General features: G+C 34.5%; 1 protein-coding gene across 6 annotated transcripts in view; it reads right to left on the bottom strand.

Moving 5' to 3' along the window:
• HDX (highly divergent homeobox) overlaps positions 1–17411 on the bottom strand; it is a 188735-nt gene that overhangs the window by 157192 nt on the left and 14132 nt on the right. For 4 of the 6 annotated variants that reach the window (XR_008518111.2, XM_054544792.2, XM_002831850.6 and 1 more), the window contains exon 2: positions 4119–4265. The exons of 1 other annotated variant lie outside the window; for it this stretch is intronic. Coding sequence is in view for 4 of the 5 variants with exons in the window: in XM_054544792.2 (XP_054400767.1) it covers positions 4119–4265 (147 nt within the window). In the remaining variant the exon portion in view is untranslated. Of the gene's footprint in view, positions 1–4118; positions 4266–6062; positions 6201–17411 lie in introns of all 6 variants that reach the window. One more of the 6 variants, XM_054544791.2, reaches the window with a different exon arrangement.

Below are 17411 nucleotides of genomic sequence, written 5' to 3' on the forward strand. Positions count from 1 at the left end.
ACATCTTATACAATTTATAATTATATACATTAGTGTTGCTGTAATACTGTAAATAAAAGCTAATATGTATTGAATCCCCATTATGTGTTCTCTCAATAGATAGATAGATAGATAGATAGATAGATAGATTTTCATTTGTCTTGGGACCAAGGTGTACATACAGGTAAAAGAAAAAAATAAAATAAAAAAACTAAAGTATAAGGGATCTCTAATAAATCTATAAAGGATCTATAATAGATCTATCTATATAGAGTATTATTATTTTATATATAAAATATATATATATATATATATATATATATATATAAAACCTCCTTTGGTAGGTGTTATTTTTCTAATTGTGTAAATGAAGAAACTGAGGTTCAGAAATAATAAATAGCTTGTGAAATGGTATTCTGGGGGCAAGTGAGAGAGCAAAGATTCCGTCAATTCTACCTCACCTGAAAGCACATTAAACCTTCCACTACCCTTCATGCAGTGGTTAGAAACTCCTGAAAATAGTCGTCTCTATTGGCCATTTTGTTTTTATAATTACTGTTTCTCCCATAAAGAAAATGTTCCACAAACTGTAGTGTTCCACTTTACTTCACATGAGGCAGTGAGAATTTTAAACTCACTCTGACTTTCATGAAACAGCAGGAGTGAGAATGACAAGCAGAAAGACGTATGAATATAAATGTCACAGGAGACAGGTAGAAAAACTAAAAGGTTTTAAATTGTATACTAGAGAAATACTTAAAACTAAAATGTTAAAAGTTGAATTTTACAAATATTCAAAATAAGTTGCCACATTATGGCTTTTTAAGTAAAAATAACCTGTGAGAAGCATAACATATTTGTATGTAATCTTTACAAAAATATATAAGCATTACATTAAAAAAATTAATGGGAAAGCACAGTAAAATTATAAAATTTGAATTCAAGAACTATGACGTCTGGAGGGCAGCTCTGGGCCACTTAAAAAAAAACACACACACAACATAACCTAATGTGTTCTCTTCACACAATGCCTACCTTGACTCAGGAAGTTTAAGAGTGATTTTAGTGCATTGCAAATTTATGGCTTACTTATAAAGTTGTATAGTTTATACATACATATGCATATTATACATAGTTTCTTATATAGCTTAATAGATATTTATATAATGTACCCATCAAAAAGTAAAATGCAGTAGAATAATATCCATTTACATAAGAAATAGCTATATAGCAACCTAGCAACCTCCGTTATCCAGAACACAACCAACATAGATGTCACAAGATCCATGTACTTCACTGCAACACATAACCTTAAAACCCACTTTCTCTAATCAACAACAAATTAGAAATTACAAAATAGAAGGGATATTAGTGATAGAGGTTTATGTTGGTTGGCACCCCAACAGTACCGAAACTAAAATTGTTCACTAAACATTGCTCACTAAAGGGAGAAGAGAAGGCACACAAAACAGAAGCAATGGGAGAAATCACTAAATAGCAGTCTGGGGTCCTTTAAGGAAAAAAATAATTCCATATACCTTACCAAGTTGTGAGTATTATTATTTTATGGCACAGTATAATAATTGATTTCCATAGTGAAAACCCTGAGTCAAAAAGTAAGGGTTCAATTGTTTTCCACATTCTCAATTGAAGAAAGTAGGAGAGTATATAAATAGGAAGGTATATAAGAAATATTTCCATTTAAAATGAAAATAAAGAAAACACATTGCCTGAGGCTTCCCAAAAGCTGAATTAAATTTTACTAAAATTTGTTCAGTTATTATCAATTATTATCAAAATATACCAAAGCTTATAAGATGTAAATGATTCTCATTTACGTTACATCTTATAAGATGGGTCAAATGAAATTGATATGATGAGAATTTGGGGTTAGGAACTAATAAAGTGATATTCATAGGAAAAAAAGAAAGAAAAGTAATTCGGGTCATTAATCCTTAGTGGCCATAAATTTGTGTTTCAGTTCTTTCTTAGAAATTCACTGTCTCTAAACTTCTTTCCCTTTTTTTAATCTCCTTCTTTGTTCTCTTGTTTTTTTACCCCAGTATATTTATTTTTGCTTGATGTTTTAACTTTTCAAGTTTTCTTTACATTGGGATCAAGTTCTTAATACAGTGGGACTTAAGGATTTTTTAAAAGAAAAATGCAATGAATACTATATTAATAAAAATAAAGAAAGATCTCTTTCAAGTAGAACATATAACCCTAGCAAAGTATCTGGGGAGGGGAGTGGGGTGTAGAGTGATGAGTCTACAAAAAAATTCCTTTTGCCCTTTAAATGGAAAAGCCATCAAAATTGTGTTGGGATTTAGATAAGGAAGACTGGATTTCTGTACAATTTACATTGGAATGGAGGGAATGAATCCATTTTTTACACTTTCTTGTAACATGTAACATTTTACTGATAATCTACATTCTAAGAAATTATATATTTCATTCCCATTGTTTGTTTTAGATTTTCACACCATTTTGAGCATAAATATAAATCTCTGTATTTCAACACTCTCAATATTCAATCACAATCAAGTAAGTTATGAGGAGAAAATTGCAATAACACATTGGAAATATGAAAGATTTCACAATATGAAAGATTTTCACAATGCAGCTGCCTGGCAAGGGTTTTCATTTTAAGGTAATGAGAAGATGAAAAAAAAAAGCAGAGGAAATCACTGCAGGAAAAAAAAAGTAGCACTTACTAAATGCAATCTCATCAACCCATTTTATATTACATTTTCTAATACAATTAGACATTTTCCTCTGTGACTTGATAAAGATATTTAAAATAAGCCATTTAGAGCTGTTAATAGGAGATATTTCTGGTTCTTAAACAAATCTGAGTATGATGACTGGTCTCAGCAAATAAGAAACAGATATCCTGGGCTGGGCGTGGTGGCTCACGCCTGTGATCTCAACACTTTGGGAGGCCGAGGCAGGCAGATCATCTGAGGTCAGGAGTTCGAGACCAACCTGTCCAACATGGCGAAACCCCGTCTTTACTAAAAATACAAAGAATTAGCTGGGCGTGGTGGCGGGTGCCTGTAATTCCAGCTACTTGGGAGGCTGAGGCAGGAGAATCGCTTGAACCTGGGAGAGGGAGGTTGCAGTGAGCTGAGATCGGGCCACTGCACTTCAGCCTGGGCGACAAGAGCGAAACTCCGTTTCAAAAAAAAAGAAAAAAATAAAAGAAACAGATATCCTGGATATTTTTGTCTAGAATTGGTGGCACAATTCCCTATTTGAAGGCAAATAAATCTTTTAGTCTTTAAGAAACACATATTCTGAATGATTATTCTTATTAAGATATATTTATCTTTAGGGTCTTTGAAGGTACATCGAAAGCAACATAAACTTAAGAACAGACATCCTTTCTCTTTCCTAAATTAGCCTAATGAATGCCAAGTAGGAGAAAGTTGCTAATCTTTCAGTCACTAAGGTTTCACACCAAGAGGATTTGTAACATTTTCAAACAAACATAAAAGGTCCTATGCATTCAATAAAATCCGTGACCAGTTCTGTTAGATTTATCTCTTGCCTCCTCTCAATCACCTTCTCGTTACCTTTCAAGAATGTAGCAGCTCTGATTTTTACTGCTGAATAACTATGATTGTGATAAAGAAAAATTTATTCCCTTAGGAGTCCTTGTCCCTTACTTGCTAATCCATTAAAATGCACGCATTTTACTTAGAAAGAGAAAGTATTTATAAAGCAGACCAAATGCCTGATGTAAAATTGAAATACAATGAAAAATATGTCACATATAGTATTCACTTGGTAAATGCCTGTTTTACTGATATCATTTTTGGGGATTACATTTACATTAATTTGGGGTTTAAAGAGCATAAGATCAACAATGAATCTTAAATGTATTTATTAGTTTAAAAAGCTAAGATTTTAAAAAGATGTTTACACTGCAAGGGTTTCTGTGTGTTCAAGGTATTTATCGAAACAAATACATACTAAATGATTAGCCCTATTTATTTTTAAAATGGTATTGTTATACCAGGGAAGTGAAGCTGTTTATAAAATTAGTGACTTCATACCCTGAATATTTTTTCTTATATTAAGCAAATATCACTTGTAATAAGAAGCTTTAAATTTGAGTGTAAGACCTCAATACTTACCCTGACTACACTGAAGTCCAGCTTAGTCTCCTGTGCACACTGTAATATGAGCTGAAAGCAATTTTTACTTTGATTTGTCATTCCATTTTCATAATAACGCTGTAAAATCCTTTGTTGTTCTACAGTAAATACAGAACGTAGATTCATCTAAAAATAAAAGAAGATACTCTGAAAATTGGAATAAAAATTTGGTATGTGTAGAATTTGTACACCTATGTTTTTTTATACAATTTCAGTGCTTCCAAGCTGTAAACTTCTGTAAGTGAATTAATCCCCAGTAGTGGGCAATAATTTGTGTGCTAAAGGGAGACAGCTTCTCAATGAAAAATATGCATAGTGCAAACACTTATTGAATTTGTTCAGATAATGTACCAACTTTAAAGAAAAAAAGACAGAAAATAAAAAAGAGGAAAGTCCTTATCTGGTTAGTGTTAATACATGGGAAAAAAAGATAATTTCATTGAAATAAATATTTATGGCTAGTAAAGTCAGAGATGGTGGTAGCCATACGTGATCAATTATCAACAGGGACACTCACTGTTCTTTGTCAAGCAAGGCATCTGGCACATGTCTTATAGCCAGAAGCTGTGCTCTGGAACAAAAGGGTGCTTTTATTTTTCATCTTGGATAAAGGGATTCTTTTTATATATTAAAACAAAACCTCTTTAGAGCTTAAATATAAACACAAACGTTCAGTGACTGTGAACATTTCTGTGCTTTAGGGAATACTAACCAAAATAATTATTTTAATAAACATAGCATATACATAAAAATTTAAAATTCTGTACATTTTACTAAAAATAAACCACGTTAAAACTATGTACCTTTTAATTAAATTGAGACCATCACAATTTGACAAGATAAGTTAAAAAAATGCTTTATCTTTTCTGCCAATAGACAAAATGTTTAATATTAAGGGTATACAACTCTGTGAATTTAAAGAATAAAAGTCAGGTCAAACTCTTCTTTAAAAATGATAAATTCTAGTAGTGCATTTAATAAAGAATCCTTGTGATTAGATTAAGTCAATTTTGGGTTCTTGTTAAAAGCTGTCACACTAAACTTGTTAATCCCAAAAGTTGACAGAAAAAATACCACATCTTTTCCAAGAAAAGTGTCTCCTCAAAATTAAGAAAACAGCAACACATTAGTTGGGCATGGTGGTGTGAGCCTGTGGTCCCTGCTACTTGGGAGGCTGAGGTAGGAGGATTGCTTGAGCCCCAGATGTGGAGGTTGCAGTGAGCTGAAATCACACCAACTGCACTCCAGCCTGGGTGACAGAAACTCTGTCTCAAAAAAAAAAAAAAAAAAGAGGAAAGAAAAGAAAGGAAGGAAGGAAGCAAGGAAGGAAGGAGAAAAGAAAAGAAAGGAAAGGAAAGGAAAAGAAAAGAAAAGAGCAACAACGAAATTCTTCAAGCCAAACCAGACAGAAATTTTTCTAGCATACTGTGTATGGAAATAACCAAGCACATTGACATGGAAATAACTTATCCTTCTCTGAATACTTTAAAAAATAAAGCTCTCTAATAAGGAAAGTAAGCAGTCACCCAGTCATCCAGTGCAATCTGTACACCTGACTTTCTTTCTTGCCCACACGAGCATCTATCTCATCTATCTCCTATCTAATGTTAAGAGATCTGATGAGAGAAAATCAGATGTAGGCGAGCACCAGGAAAGATGAGAGTAAAGTTTCTCCCTGAAACATCAGAAGCAAAGACTTCTACTGACTTTCTGAAGGGGATCTCATTCAAGTGCACTAATGTGTAAGCCTAAACCAAACGAAATTTTCAAGGATGCATGGACAAGTGGACAGGAACAATATCCATTAAAGCAATTTTTTTTTTTTACTATCATGGCTGCCAGATTTCAGAGCCATTTGGGGTTTCTTTTCCTAAATGGTTCAGCTGCAGTCAGGAGAAGAGCCAGAAGATGGAAGTCAAATACCTGAAATATTTCATCTGGTGTGGATTTAGAAGCAAGGTACTTTGAAATGGGTTCTGAGGACAATGGTAAACTTCAAATCATTAATGTACAATCAGAGCTCTGATCCTCCTCTGCAGGGCTGTACCTACTGCAAAAAGCCTAAAGTACAAGATGTGAGTGATCACCAAGTGTGATAATATCTGCCCTATGTTTTCCCATTAGCTGGCTGCAACTGTTACATTTATCTAAGTGTGATATCAACCTACAAAACACACCAGGTCCTTCCCCATTGATACCAGTAGTCAAATAAAGATGACTGAGTACTAAACAGATTTCTGGATACTGCAACTCTGACAATAGACAATGCAGGGACCTTTTAGTTTTCCCTTTAAATTCAGTAACAACAGCAGCAAGGCCACTTTGCTCAAAAGATCTACTATACTATAGGAAGTTAATTCTTTACAACAACTAGATAACCCCATTGGAGCAAGATAATTTATCATTATCTTCATCCACCCTAGCTATCTTGGCCTCTGAAGTGGCAAGATATTGAATGACTGCACAGTCAAGTTTCTTAATCATTTGCAACAAAATAATCAAAAATACAGTTTTTAAAATAATAACTTTTAAAGTTGGGTTTTTATTTATGTGGAAGATAAAATGACAAACCATTGGTTCCCTGGAAATTGAGGTCTGTTGGGTTGTGGTGGGGATGGTGGCTGAATTAGGGGATTGAGTGCTGAAGTAACAATTCATTTAGTTTTACCCCCAATATTCCGTATTATGCTACCATTCAGCACATGCCCACCCATAGGAATAAGACAACCTCGGTTTATGCTCAGCTTCACTGCTGACAATTTGGTAAATCATTTAATTTCCATGAATATCCATTACCAAGTCTGTAAAACGCTGGACTGTACAAGTCATCTTGTCTATCACTCTGGGTTGATACAAATAAGTTATGGTATATGAACTCATTTATGTTAAGTTGTAAAGCATGTAGTTGTAACATACCTATATTTTTAGTATAACTAGGCTCTTAAGTTTATATATCATATTCAGATATGGAATTTTTCAGGTTCCACTCAGGTTTAAGATTCAGTATTTTAACGAAGACTCTGAGACATTGAGAAAATATTAAATCATGCTTAGTATGTTCTATTCAAACAAGCTGAACAATGAGTATAATTTTTTAGATTTGTTGCTTTGGAAGTACCTGAAAAATACAGCTTCTAAGAATGTCTGCTTCCTTAGGTGTTCCAGATAGCAAAGGCCATATTTTCACATGGAAACATTTGAGATAAATTCCTATATGATGTAACACTGTTCTTACAGATTCGATGCCATACTTAAAACCAGCTCAATGCCTTACTAATGCCCCAGCTAATTAAAACATTTGACAAGTACCAAAAAATTTACTTATAAGTATTCATTACTGGAAAACAAGATATTCTAAATGGGATGACACATTTGGAGGCTGAGGTAGGAGGATTTTTTGAGACCAGAAATTTGAAAACAGCTTGGGCAGCATGGTGAGACCCCACCTCTACAATTTTTTTAAAAATTTTAATTAGTGGGGCATGGTGGCATGTGCCTGTAGTCCTAGCTATTCAGGAGTTTCAGGTGAAAGGGTCTCTTGAACCCAGGAGTTCGAGGTTACAGTGAGCTATGGCTGCACCACTGCACTCCAGCCTGGGTGACAGAACAAAACCCTGTCTCTAAATAAATAAGCAAATAAATAGAAATGGGACAAGTCCATAAAATCATCATTAATTCAAATATAACACATTCTTTCCAATATTAAAAATGTGCATTTGGAAAAGCCATTGATGTTTTTGTTTACAAAGTGTTGAGCGAAGTTAAACATAACACATTGAATATCTTATTTTGGCCAACATGTCTATATTAATATTGTACTTTTTATCCATTATTATTATTCACTTCTAAACTTACATACAGTAAAATTCACTCTTTTTCGTGTACAGTTTTATGAGTTAAGAGAAATGTATATAGTCATCAAACCATAACCAAAATCAAGACAGAATAGTTTCATCACTCCCAAAAATTTCCCTTATGCTGCCTCATTAGCAAGCCATCCAGCCACCCCAGCTCCTGGCAACCACTGTTTCTATAATTTTGACTTCTGTAGACTACCATATAAATGGAATCAACATGTAGACTCTTCAGCCTAGCTTCTTTCACTTAGCATAGAGCATTTGAGATAAATCTGTGCTGCTGTGTGTCATCAGTAGTTTGTTCCTTTTTCTCGTAAAGTCGTATTTTATTGTATTAATGTACCACAGTTAATTCATCCACTGAAGGACATTGAATCTGTTTTAAGTTCTTGGCTGTTATGAATAAAGCTGTTAAGAACATTTGTACACAGGTTTCTGTGTGCAGGTAAGTTTTCATTTCTCTTGAGTAAATACCTAGGAATGAAATTTCTGGGTTGTATGGTAAGTGTATGTTTAATTTAATAAGTTGTTAACCTGTTTTCAAAATTGGCTGTACAAATTCGCATTCTCGAATGCACTGAAAAACATTCAGTGAAAGATTCATTTCTTTCACTTCCTCATCAACATTTATTACAGTCAATTTTTTAAAAATTAGTCATTTCCTAGGTGTGTAATTGAATATTATTGTTGTGGTTTTAATTTGTGTTTCTCTAGTGACAAATGTTGTTGAACATCTTTTTGTATACTTATCCGCCACTTCTTTGTGGGAGTGTTTTACTCAAATATTTGCCATATTTTTTAATTGGGTTGTTTGTTTACTTATTATTGAGTATTGAGGGTTCATTATATATTCTGGATACAAACCCTTCATCAGAAATATGATTTCCAATGCTTCTCCACCTGCGGCTTATCTTTTGCTAATTATTTGTATCTTGTTTGATTTCTTTTACTAGAGATTTATAGTTTTCAGAAAACAGATCCAGCACATACTCTGTTAAATAAATACCTATATATTTTCTGTTTTAGGGGGGTTATTATTGTAAATTGTATTTTTTAACATTTCCAATTGTTCATTGCTAGTTTATTAACATACAATTGATCTTGGTACATTGAAGTTGTATTCTGCAACTTTGCTAAACTAACTTACTAGTTTCAGGGGATTCAGTTGATTGTTTGGTATTTTCTACACAATCGTGTTGTCCACAGACAGGGACAAGCTTATTTCTTGTTTTATGATATGCATTCCTTTCATTTTTCTATCTTGCCCTAACTGGACTGGCTAGGACATAAAGCATGATGTTTCAATAAGAGCTATGAGAGTAGACATTCTTGCCTTATTCTCAAGTTTGGAGGGAAAGCGTTAAATCTTTCACCATTAAGTATGATGTTCACTACAGGTTTTTCATACTTGCCTCTCACCAGGTTAAAGAAGTTCCCTTTTATGTTTATTAAACTGAGTTCTTCTTCTTATTATTATTATTGTTACCACTAATGGATATTGAATTTTGTTAAATGCTTTTTCTTGCATCTATTGAAATGATTGTATAGTTTTTATTCTTTAATCTTTTGAAATGATAAATTATGCTGATTGATTTTCAAATGCCAAACCTGCCTTCTATTCCTGGAATAAACCTCACTTGGTAGTGATGTATTATTCTTTTTATATATAATTTGATTAAATTTTTAAATATTTGGTTAAGAATTTTTTAGTCTATTTTTGTGAGGGATATTTGTATGTGGTTTTCTTTTCTTGCAATGTATTTGGTTTTAGTACTAGGGCAGTGAGTTAGGAAGTATTTCCTTCATTTCTGTATTCTAGAATAAATCACATGGAATTGCTAATAATTTCATTTAAATCTTTCTTAGAAATCACCAGTGAAACCATCTGAACATGGAGTTTTCTTTGTGGGAATGTTTTGAAGTACAAATTACATTTCAGTATTATTCAGATAATCTATTTATTCTTGAGTGAGTTTTGATAGTTTGTGTCTTTCAAAGAATTGCTCCATTTCATCTGAGTTGTTGAACTCAAAGGTATAAGGTTGTTTATTAATAGTTTATTGTTTATTATTATTATTTTACTGTCTGTAGTGCCTGCAGTGATGTACCTTTTTTCTTCTTGGTATTGGTAAATTGTTTGTTCTTCTTTATTTAGCATTTATTTAGTGATCTTTTAAAAGATCACTGTTATTGAAGAACTAGCTTTTAGTTTCATTAGTTTCATCTATTGTTTTTCTGTCTTCATTTTCATTGATTTCTACTCTCTATTTTTTGTTCAGCAAGTATTTATTGAGTGCCTTCAATGTGCCAGATACAATGTACAGGGGACACAATATTTATCACAGGAGACATGCTGGATCCAGTGCTCATTGTTAGTCTTTTGATGCCACAGATTCCACATCACTGAGAGGTTATGTGGTTTGATTTTGTTCACCATTCTATTTACCGGACATATTTATTTTCCTACAGCACTCTATAAACCTCATTTTCTGCCTTCTGTCAATTTATGAACAAATTGGGGTCTGTTTTCCCTCTCTACAGGTGACTTTTCTCACCTTTTTAAGTGCTTGGACAATTTTTTTTTAATTCTTAAATTTCAGTGACCACCAAATTCAATCTCAAACTTTATTTTTTATCTTTATTTTTTACTTTTAGATTCAGGATGTATATATGAAGGTTTCTTACTTGGGTATATTGGGTGATGCTGGGGTTTGCACTTCTAGTGAACCCATCACCCAAACAGTGAACATAGTACCCAGTAGGTAGTTTTTCAAATCTTGACTGCCTCCGTCCCTCCCCCCTTTTGGAGTAATCAGTGTCTATTGTTTCCATCTTTATGTCCATATGTACCCATTGTTTAGCTTCCACTTATAAATGAAAACGTGTGTTATTTGACTTTCTTTTTTTATATTAATTCACTTGGGATAATGGCCTCCAGCTGCATCCATGTTGTTGCAAAGAATATGATTTCATTCTTCTTTATGGCTATGGAGTATTTCATGTTGTATATGTACCACATTTTCTTTGTCTAATCCACTGTTGATGGACACTTAGATTGATTCCATGTCTTTGTTATTACGAATAGAGCTGGAATAAATATATGAGTCCAGGTATCTTTTAGATAAAACAATTTTTTTTCGTTTGGGTAGATACCCAGTAGTGATATTACTGGGTCAAATAATAGTTCTAGTTTTAGTTCTTTGAGAAATCCCCATACTGCTTTTCATAGGGGTTGTATTAGTCCATTCTCATACTGCTATAAAGAAACTTTCCAAGACTGGGAACTTATAGAAGAAAGAGGTTTAATTGACTAACAGTTCTGCATGGCTGGGGAGGCTTCAGAAAACTTACAATCATGGCGGAAGGGAAAGCAAACATGTCCATCTTCACATGGTGGCAGGAAGGAGAATAATGATAGCCAAGCAAAGTGGAAGCCCCTTATAAAACCATAACATCTCATGAGAACTTACTCATTATCATAAGAATAGCATGGGAGAAACTAGCCCCATGAGTCAATTATTTCCCACTGGGTCCCTCCCACAACATGTGGGAATTCTGGGAGATATATTTCAAGTTGAGATTTTGATGGGGACACAGCAAACCATATTATTCCGTCTCTGGCCCCTCCCAAATCTGATGTCCTCACATTTCAAAACACAATCATACCCTTCCAAAAATCCCCCAAAGTCTGAATTCATTCCAGCATTAACCCAAAAGTCCAAGTCCAAAGTCTCATCTGAGACAAGGCAAGTCACTTCCGCCTATGAGCCTGTAAAATCAAAAGCAAGTTAGTTACTTCCTAGATACAATGGGAGTACAGGCATTGGGTAAATACACCATTCTAAATGGGAGAAATTGGCCAAAATAAATGGGCTATAGGCCTCATGCAAGTTCAAAATCCAATAGAGCAGTCATTAAAACTTAAAGTTCCAAAGTGATCTCCTTTGACTCCTTGTCCCACATTCAGGTTATGCTGATGTAAGGAGTGGGCATCAAGGGGCTTGGGCAGCTCCAACTTTGTGGCTCCCCCCCCAGCTGATTTCACAGACTGATGTTAAGTGTATGTGGCTTTTCTAGGCTCATGGTGCAAGCTGTCGGTGGATCTACCATTCTTGTGTCGAGGACAGTGGCCCTCTTCTCACAGCTCCACTCTCTGTGTGGGGGCTCCAACCCCACATGTCTCTTCCACATTGCCCTAGCAGAGGTTCTCCATGAGGGCTCCATCCATGCAGCAAATGTCTGCAGGGACATCCAGACATTTTCATACATCTTCTGAAATCTAGGTGGAAGTTCCCAAACCTCAGTTCTTGACTTATGTGCACCTGCAGGGCCAACACCATGTGTAAGCCACCAAGGTTTAGGTGGCTTTGCACCCTCTGATGCAATGGCCTGAGCTGTATGTTGGCCCCTTTTAGCCATGGCTGGAATGCAGGGCACCAAGTCCCAACTGTACAAAGTAGCAAGGCCCTGGGCCCGGCCCATGAAACCATTTTTTCTTTGTAGGCCTCTGCACCTCTGATGGCATGGGCTGCTGTGAAGACCTCTGAAATGCCCGGGAGACATTTTCTCCATTGTCTTGGTGGTTAGCATTTGGCTCCTCATTACTTATGCAAATTTCGTCAGCTAGCTTGAATTTCTCACCAAAAAATGTAATTTTTCTTTTTCACTGCATCATCAGGCTGTAAATTTTCCAAACTTTTATTCCCTGCTTCCTCTTGAATGCTTTGTCACTTAGAAATGTCTTGCACCAGATACCCTAAATCATCTCTCTCAAGTTCAAAGTTTCACAGATCTTTAAGTAAGGGGCAAAATACCACCAGTTTCTGTATAGCAAGAGTGACCTATACTCCAGTTTCCAACAAGTTACTCATCTTCATCTGAGAACACCTCAGCCTGGACTTCATTGTCCATATCACTATCAGCATTTTGGTCAAAGCCATTCAACAAGTCTCTAGGAAGTTCCAAACTTCCCTACATCTTTCTGTCTTCTGAGCCCTCCAAGTCTCTAGGAAGTTACAAATTTTCTCACATTTTTCTGTCTTCTTCTGAGCCATCCAAACTGTTCCAACCTCTGCCTGTTACTCAGTTCCAAAGTTGCTTCCACATTTTGGGGTATCCTTATAGCAGTGCCCCACTCCCAGTACCAATTGACTGTATTAGTCTGTTCTCACGCTGCTATAAAGAATTGCTTGAGACTGGGTAATTTATTAATGAAAGAGTTTTAAGTGACTCATAGTTCCACATGGCTGGGGAGGCCTCAAAACTTACAGTCATGACAGAAGGGGAAGCAAACATGTCCTTCTTCACATGATGGCAAAAAGAAAAGAATGAGAACCAAGTGAAGAGGGAAGCTCCTTAGAGACCACCAGATCTTGTGAGAGTTTGCTCACTATCATGAAAATAGCATGAGGGATACCACCCCATGATTCAATTACCTCCCACAGGGTCCCGCCCACAACACATGGGGATTATGGGAACTATAATTCAAGATGAGATTTTGGTGGGGACACAGCCAAACTATATCAGAGGTTTAACTAATTTACTTATATTCCTACCAATAGCATGTAAGTGTCTCATTTTCTCCCCATTCTCACCAACATCTGTTATTTTTTGAATTTTTAAAAATAGCCATTTTGACTGGTGTGAAATGGTATCTCATTGTGGTTTTATTTGTATTTCTCTGAAGATCAGTGAAGTTGATCTGATCTTATATTTACTAGTCTCTTCATTTGGCTTTGTTTGGATTTAATTTACTTTTCTTTTCCTAGTTCCTTGAATTGGAAGCTTATACTGTTGATCTGGAACCTTTCTTCTTTTCTAAATACAAGCAAGTAATGTTAAATTTAGTTCTAAGTATTGCTTTAGTTACATTCTAAAAATTTTCATAAAGTATATATTAATTGTCATTCAGTTCAAAATATTTTCCAATTTCTCTTGTTTACTGTTTAATTAAAATATTTAGGGCATTTCCAGATATCTTTCTGTTATTAATATTTAGTGTAATTTTGTTATGATTAGAGAACATACTTTTTATCATTTCAATTCTTTAAAATTTTTTAAAAGTATGTTTTATGTCCCATAAAATGATTTCTCTTTGTGACTGTTCCATGAACACTTGAAAGGAATGTATATCCTGCTGTTGGGTGGTCATTTCTAAAAATGTCAATTAGGTCATGTTGTTTGATAGTATTTTTCAGGTTTTCTATATCCTTATTGACTTCCTCATAACTTTTTCTGTCAATTACTAAAAGAAGAATGGTGTAATCTCCATCTATAACTGTGGATTTGTCTATTTTTATTTTCAGTTCTGGAAGTTTTTGCTTTATGTGTTTGTTTGTTTGTTTGCATCATAGTCTCACTCCATCACGCAGGCTGGAGTTCAGTGGCACAAACTTGGCTCTCTGCAACTTCCATTTCCTGGGTTCAAGCAATTCTCATGCCTCCTAAGTAGCTGGGATTATAGGCATACATCAACACACCTGGCTAATTTTTGTATTTTTAGTAGAGACGGGGTTTCACCATGTTGGTCAGGCTGGTCTTGAACTCCTGGCCTCAAGTGATCTGTCCTCCTTGGCCTCCCAAAGTGCTAGGATTACTGGTGTTAGCCACCAGGCCCAGCCAACTTTTTGCTTTATGTATTTTGAAGATCTGTTGTTAGGCACATATACATGTAGTATTGTTATATCTTTTTGGTAAATTGACCCTTTATTCTTTAGTTATGTGATGCCTCTCTTTATTCCTGGAACTAGTCCTCGCTCTGCATTCTACTTTGCCAGACACTAATATATACACTCCAGCTTTGTTTTGATTGCTGTACCATAGTACGTCACTTTCCATATTGTATTTTACCCTATGTCTTTATATACAAAGTGGATTTATTTTATAAAACATATAGTTTGGTTATTTAGTCCAATATGACAATATCTTTTAATTAGTTTATTTACACCGCTTACATTTAATGTAATTACTGATATGGTTGGATATAGGTATACCATTTTATTTGTTGTTTTCTCTTTGTCCCTCTGACATTGATCTCCTTTTTCCAACTTCTTTTGGGTTATCTGAATACTTTTTGGTATTCTGTTTTAATTTTTTTTTTTTTTGCTAAATTTTTTTTGCATATTTTTAAGTGATTGTTTTAAGGATTACAATGTACATATCTATTTTTTCTTTTTACACATTTAATATTTTAAAACGTCATTGACAACTATCTGGGTCCCTTTTCCCTCCCCTCTTTGTTTTATAGTCATCATACATAGTACATCTCTATGTATTAGAAACCCTGATAGACAATGTTATCATTTTAACTTTCAACAGTCATACATATTTTAAAGAACTTAAGAAGACAAAACTAGAATCCCATATTTACCCAGAATTTGCCATTTAATTTGGTCTTTTTTTGTTCCTGAAACTCAAATTTTCTCCTGCTATCATTTCCATTCAACCTGAAGAACTTACTTTAACATTTTTAAGAATAGATCTGTTTGTGAAAACTTTTCTTAGGTTTTTTAAATATGAGAATGTCTTTATTTCATCATTTCTGATACATATTTTCATGGACTATAGGAATCTGGGTTGACTTTTTTTTTCATTTAAAGATGTTTTTCCACTGTTTTACGTCTCCATGATTTCTCTTAAGAAAAATTCAGTCATTCATATCCCTGTTTTCCTATGTATATGCTGTTTTTCTATGGCTATTTTCAACATTTTTTTTTTTACCTTTGGCTTTCAGCAGTTTGATTATTAAGTGTCTAGGCATAATTTTCTTTGATTTTATATTATTTCAAGCTCCTTGATATTGAATCTGTAAATTTTCATCTTTTACAAAATTTGAGAAGTTTTCAGACATTATTTCTTCAAATATTTTTTTCTACACCCAATCTCTCTCCTGTCCTTCTGGGATTTCAGTGGCATGAATACTATTTTTATATCATCCCATAGGGCTTGAGGTTCTGTTCATATTTCTACATATTTTTTTCCTCTCTGGTCATCAGATTAATTTGTGTTGATTTATCTTAAAGTTCACTGACTGTTTCCACTGTCTTCATCATTCTGTTACTGAGCACAGATGGTGCCTGTAAAAAATTTCAGATAATGAATTTTCAGCTCTATAATTTCCATTTAGTATTATTTTCTAGGTTCTATTACTCTGCTGAGAACTTCTCACAGCTTACTCTTTTTCAAGGTGTTTATTTTCATCTAAGGGAGCATAGTTATAGTAGCTGTTTTAACACCTTTTGAAAGAATTCCAACATCTGGGTCATATTGGTGTTGGCATCTCCTGTTGAGTATGTTTAAATTCTATTTTGGTTCTTTTGAATATTATTTGTTGGCATCCTCTTGAGAATGTTGATTTGGCAGAACACAGTTAGCAGGCAATCTACTATGTCAGATTCAACTGCAAATACTTTTTAAAAAAATTTCTGTCAGCAAGTCAGCTCAGTTTTGAAATCCTTTTCTGTGTTATTTTGGGTCTCTCCTCACACTAGTACCATTTGGGTCGTGGTTTCAATGTCAATTCTATTTCCAAAGCCTCTGCTATCTATTTCGAATCTGTCCCACTCATGAACAACTCAAGGATGAGCTTAAGCTTTCCACAGGTTGATGCCCAGTATTAAAAGATCCCCTTCCTCAAATCTTTCCTCTCCATGATTCTCCACTCACTGTACAGCCTGCAAGGGCCACTTTTCCTGGTCCTCTAGACAGAAATATAGGGTTTCCCTTAGAGTTTACTTTAGTTGTTCTATTGTCACTGCAGCATAGCTCTGCAACTGGAGCCACCATTGATTGAAAAGTGGAAGTGAGAGACAGAGACTGAAACTGACTCAGAATTTACTCTCACACTGTTGGGACTGCCAGCTGCTACTGCAGTTTTAGCCAGTAATATACCGCTCCATAGTTCCATGAGATGGATCCAGCCTTGGGTCAAAGTCTCAAGAGAAATGGGGGAAAACTGGGAAACTCACCTATATATGGTCACTTCAAATTCTGACTGCCATCCTCAATCTGCCTGCTTTTGTTTACCTTTAGGAGTTCTGAGGGAGTTTCTCTTAAAATTTTGTCCAGAGATTGTAGCTGTAATAATCAGGAGAGAAGGTTATAGTGGGCTTACTTCATGTTGGTCAGAATCGGAAGTCTAGCACTGCATTTTTAAAATTTAGATCAAACTAAACTTTAAGGAACTTTAAGTCAAATTAAAGCTATATTTATTTAACCCTTGCTGAAGAGCAATACTTTTGGGCTGATATTACTGGTTTAAAATCTAAAACACACACACACACGCACAACCAGTTTTCCATCTTTCTCAGAAGCTTTTATATATGAAAATACAAATAACTACACTTTTGAATAAATTAAATATTAGAAATGTTTTGAAGCAAATAAAAGACATTAGTAATAATATACTTCTAGGCAT

Source organism: Pongo abelii, chromosome X (genome assembly GCF_028885655.2).
Source record: "Pongo abelii isolate AG06213 chromosome X, NHGRI_mPonAbe1-v2.0_pri, whole genome shotgun sequence".
NCBI classification, from domain to species: domain Eukaryota; kingdom Metazoa; phylum Chordata; class Mammalia; order Primates; family Hominidae; genus Pongo; species Pongo abelii.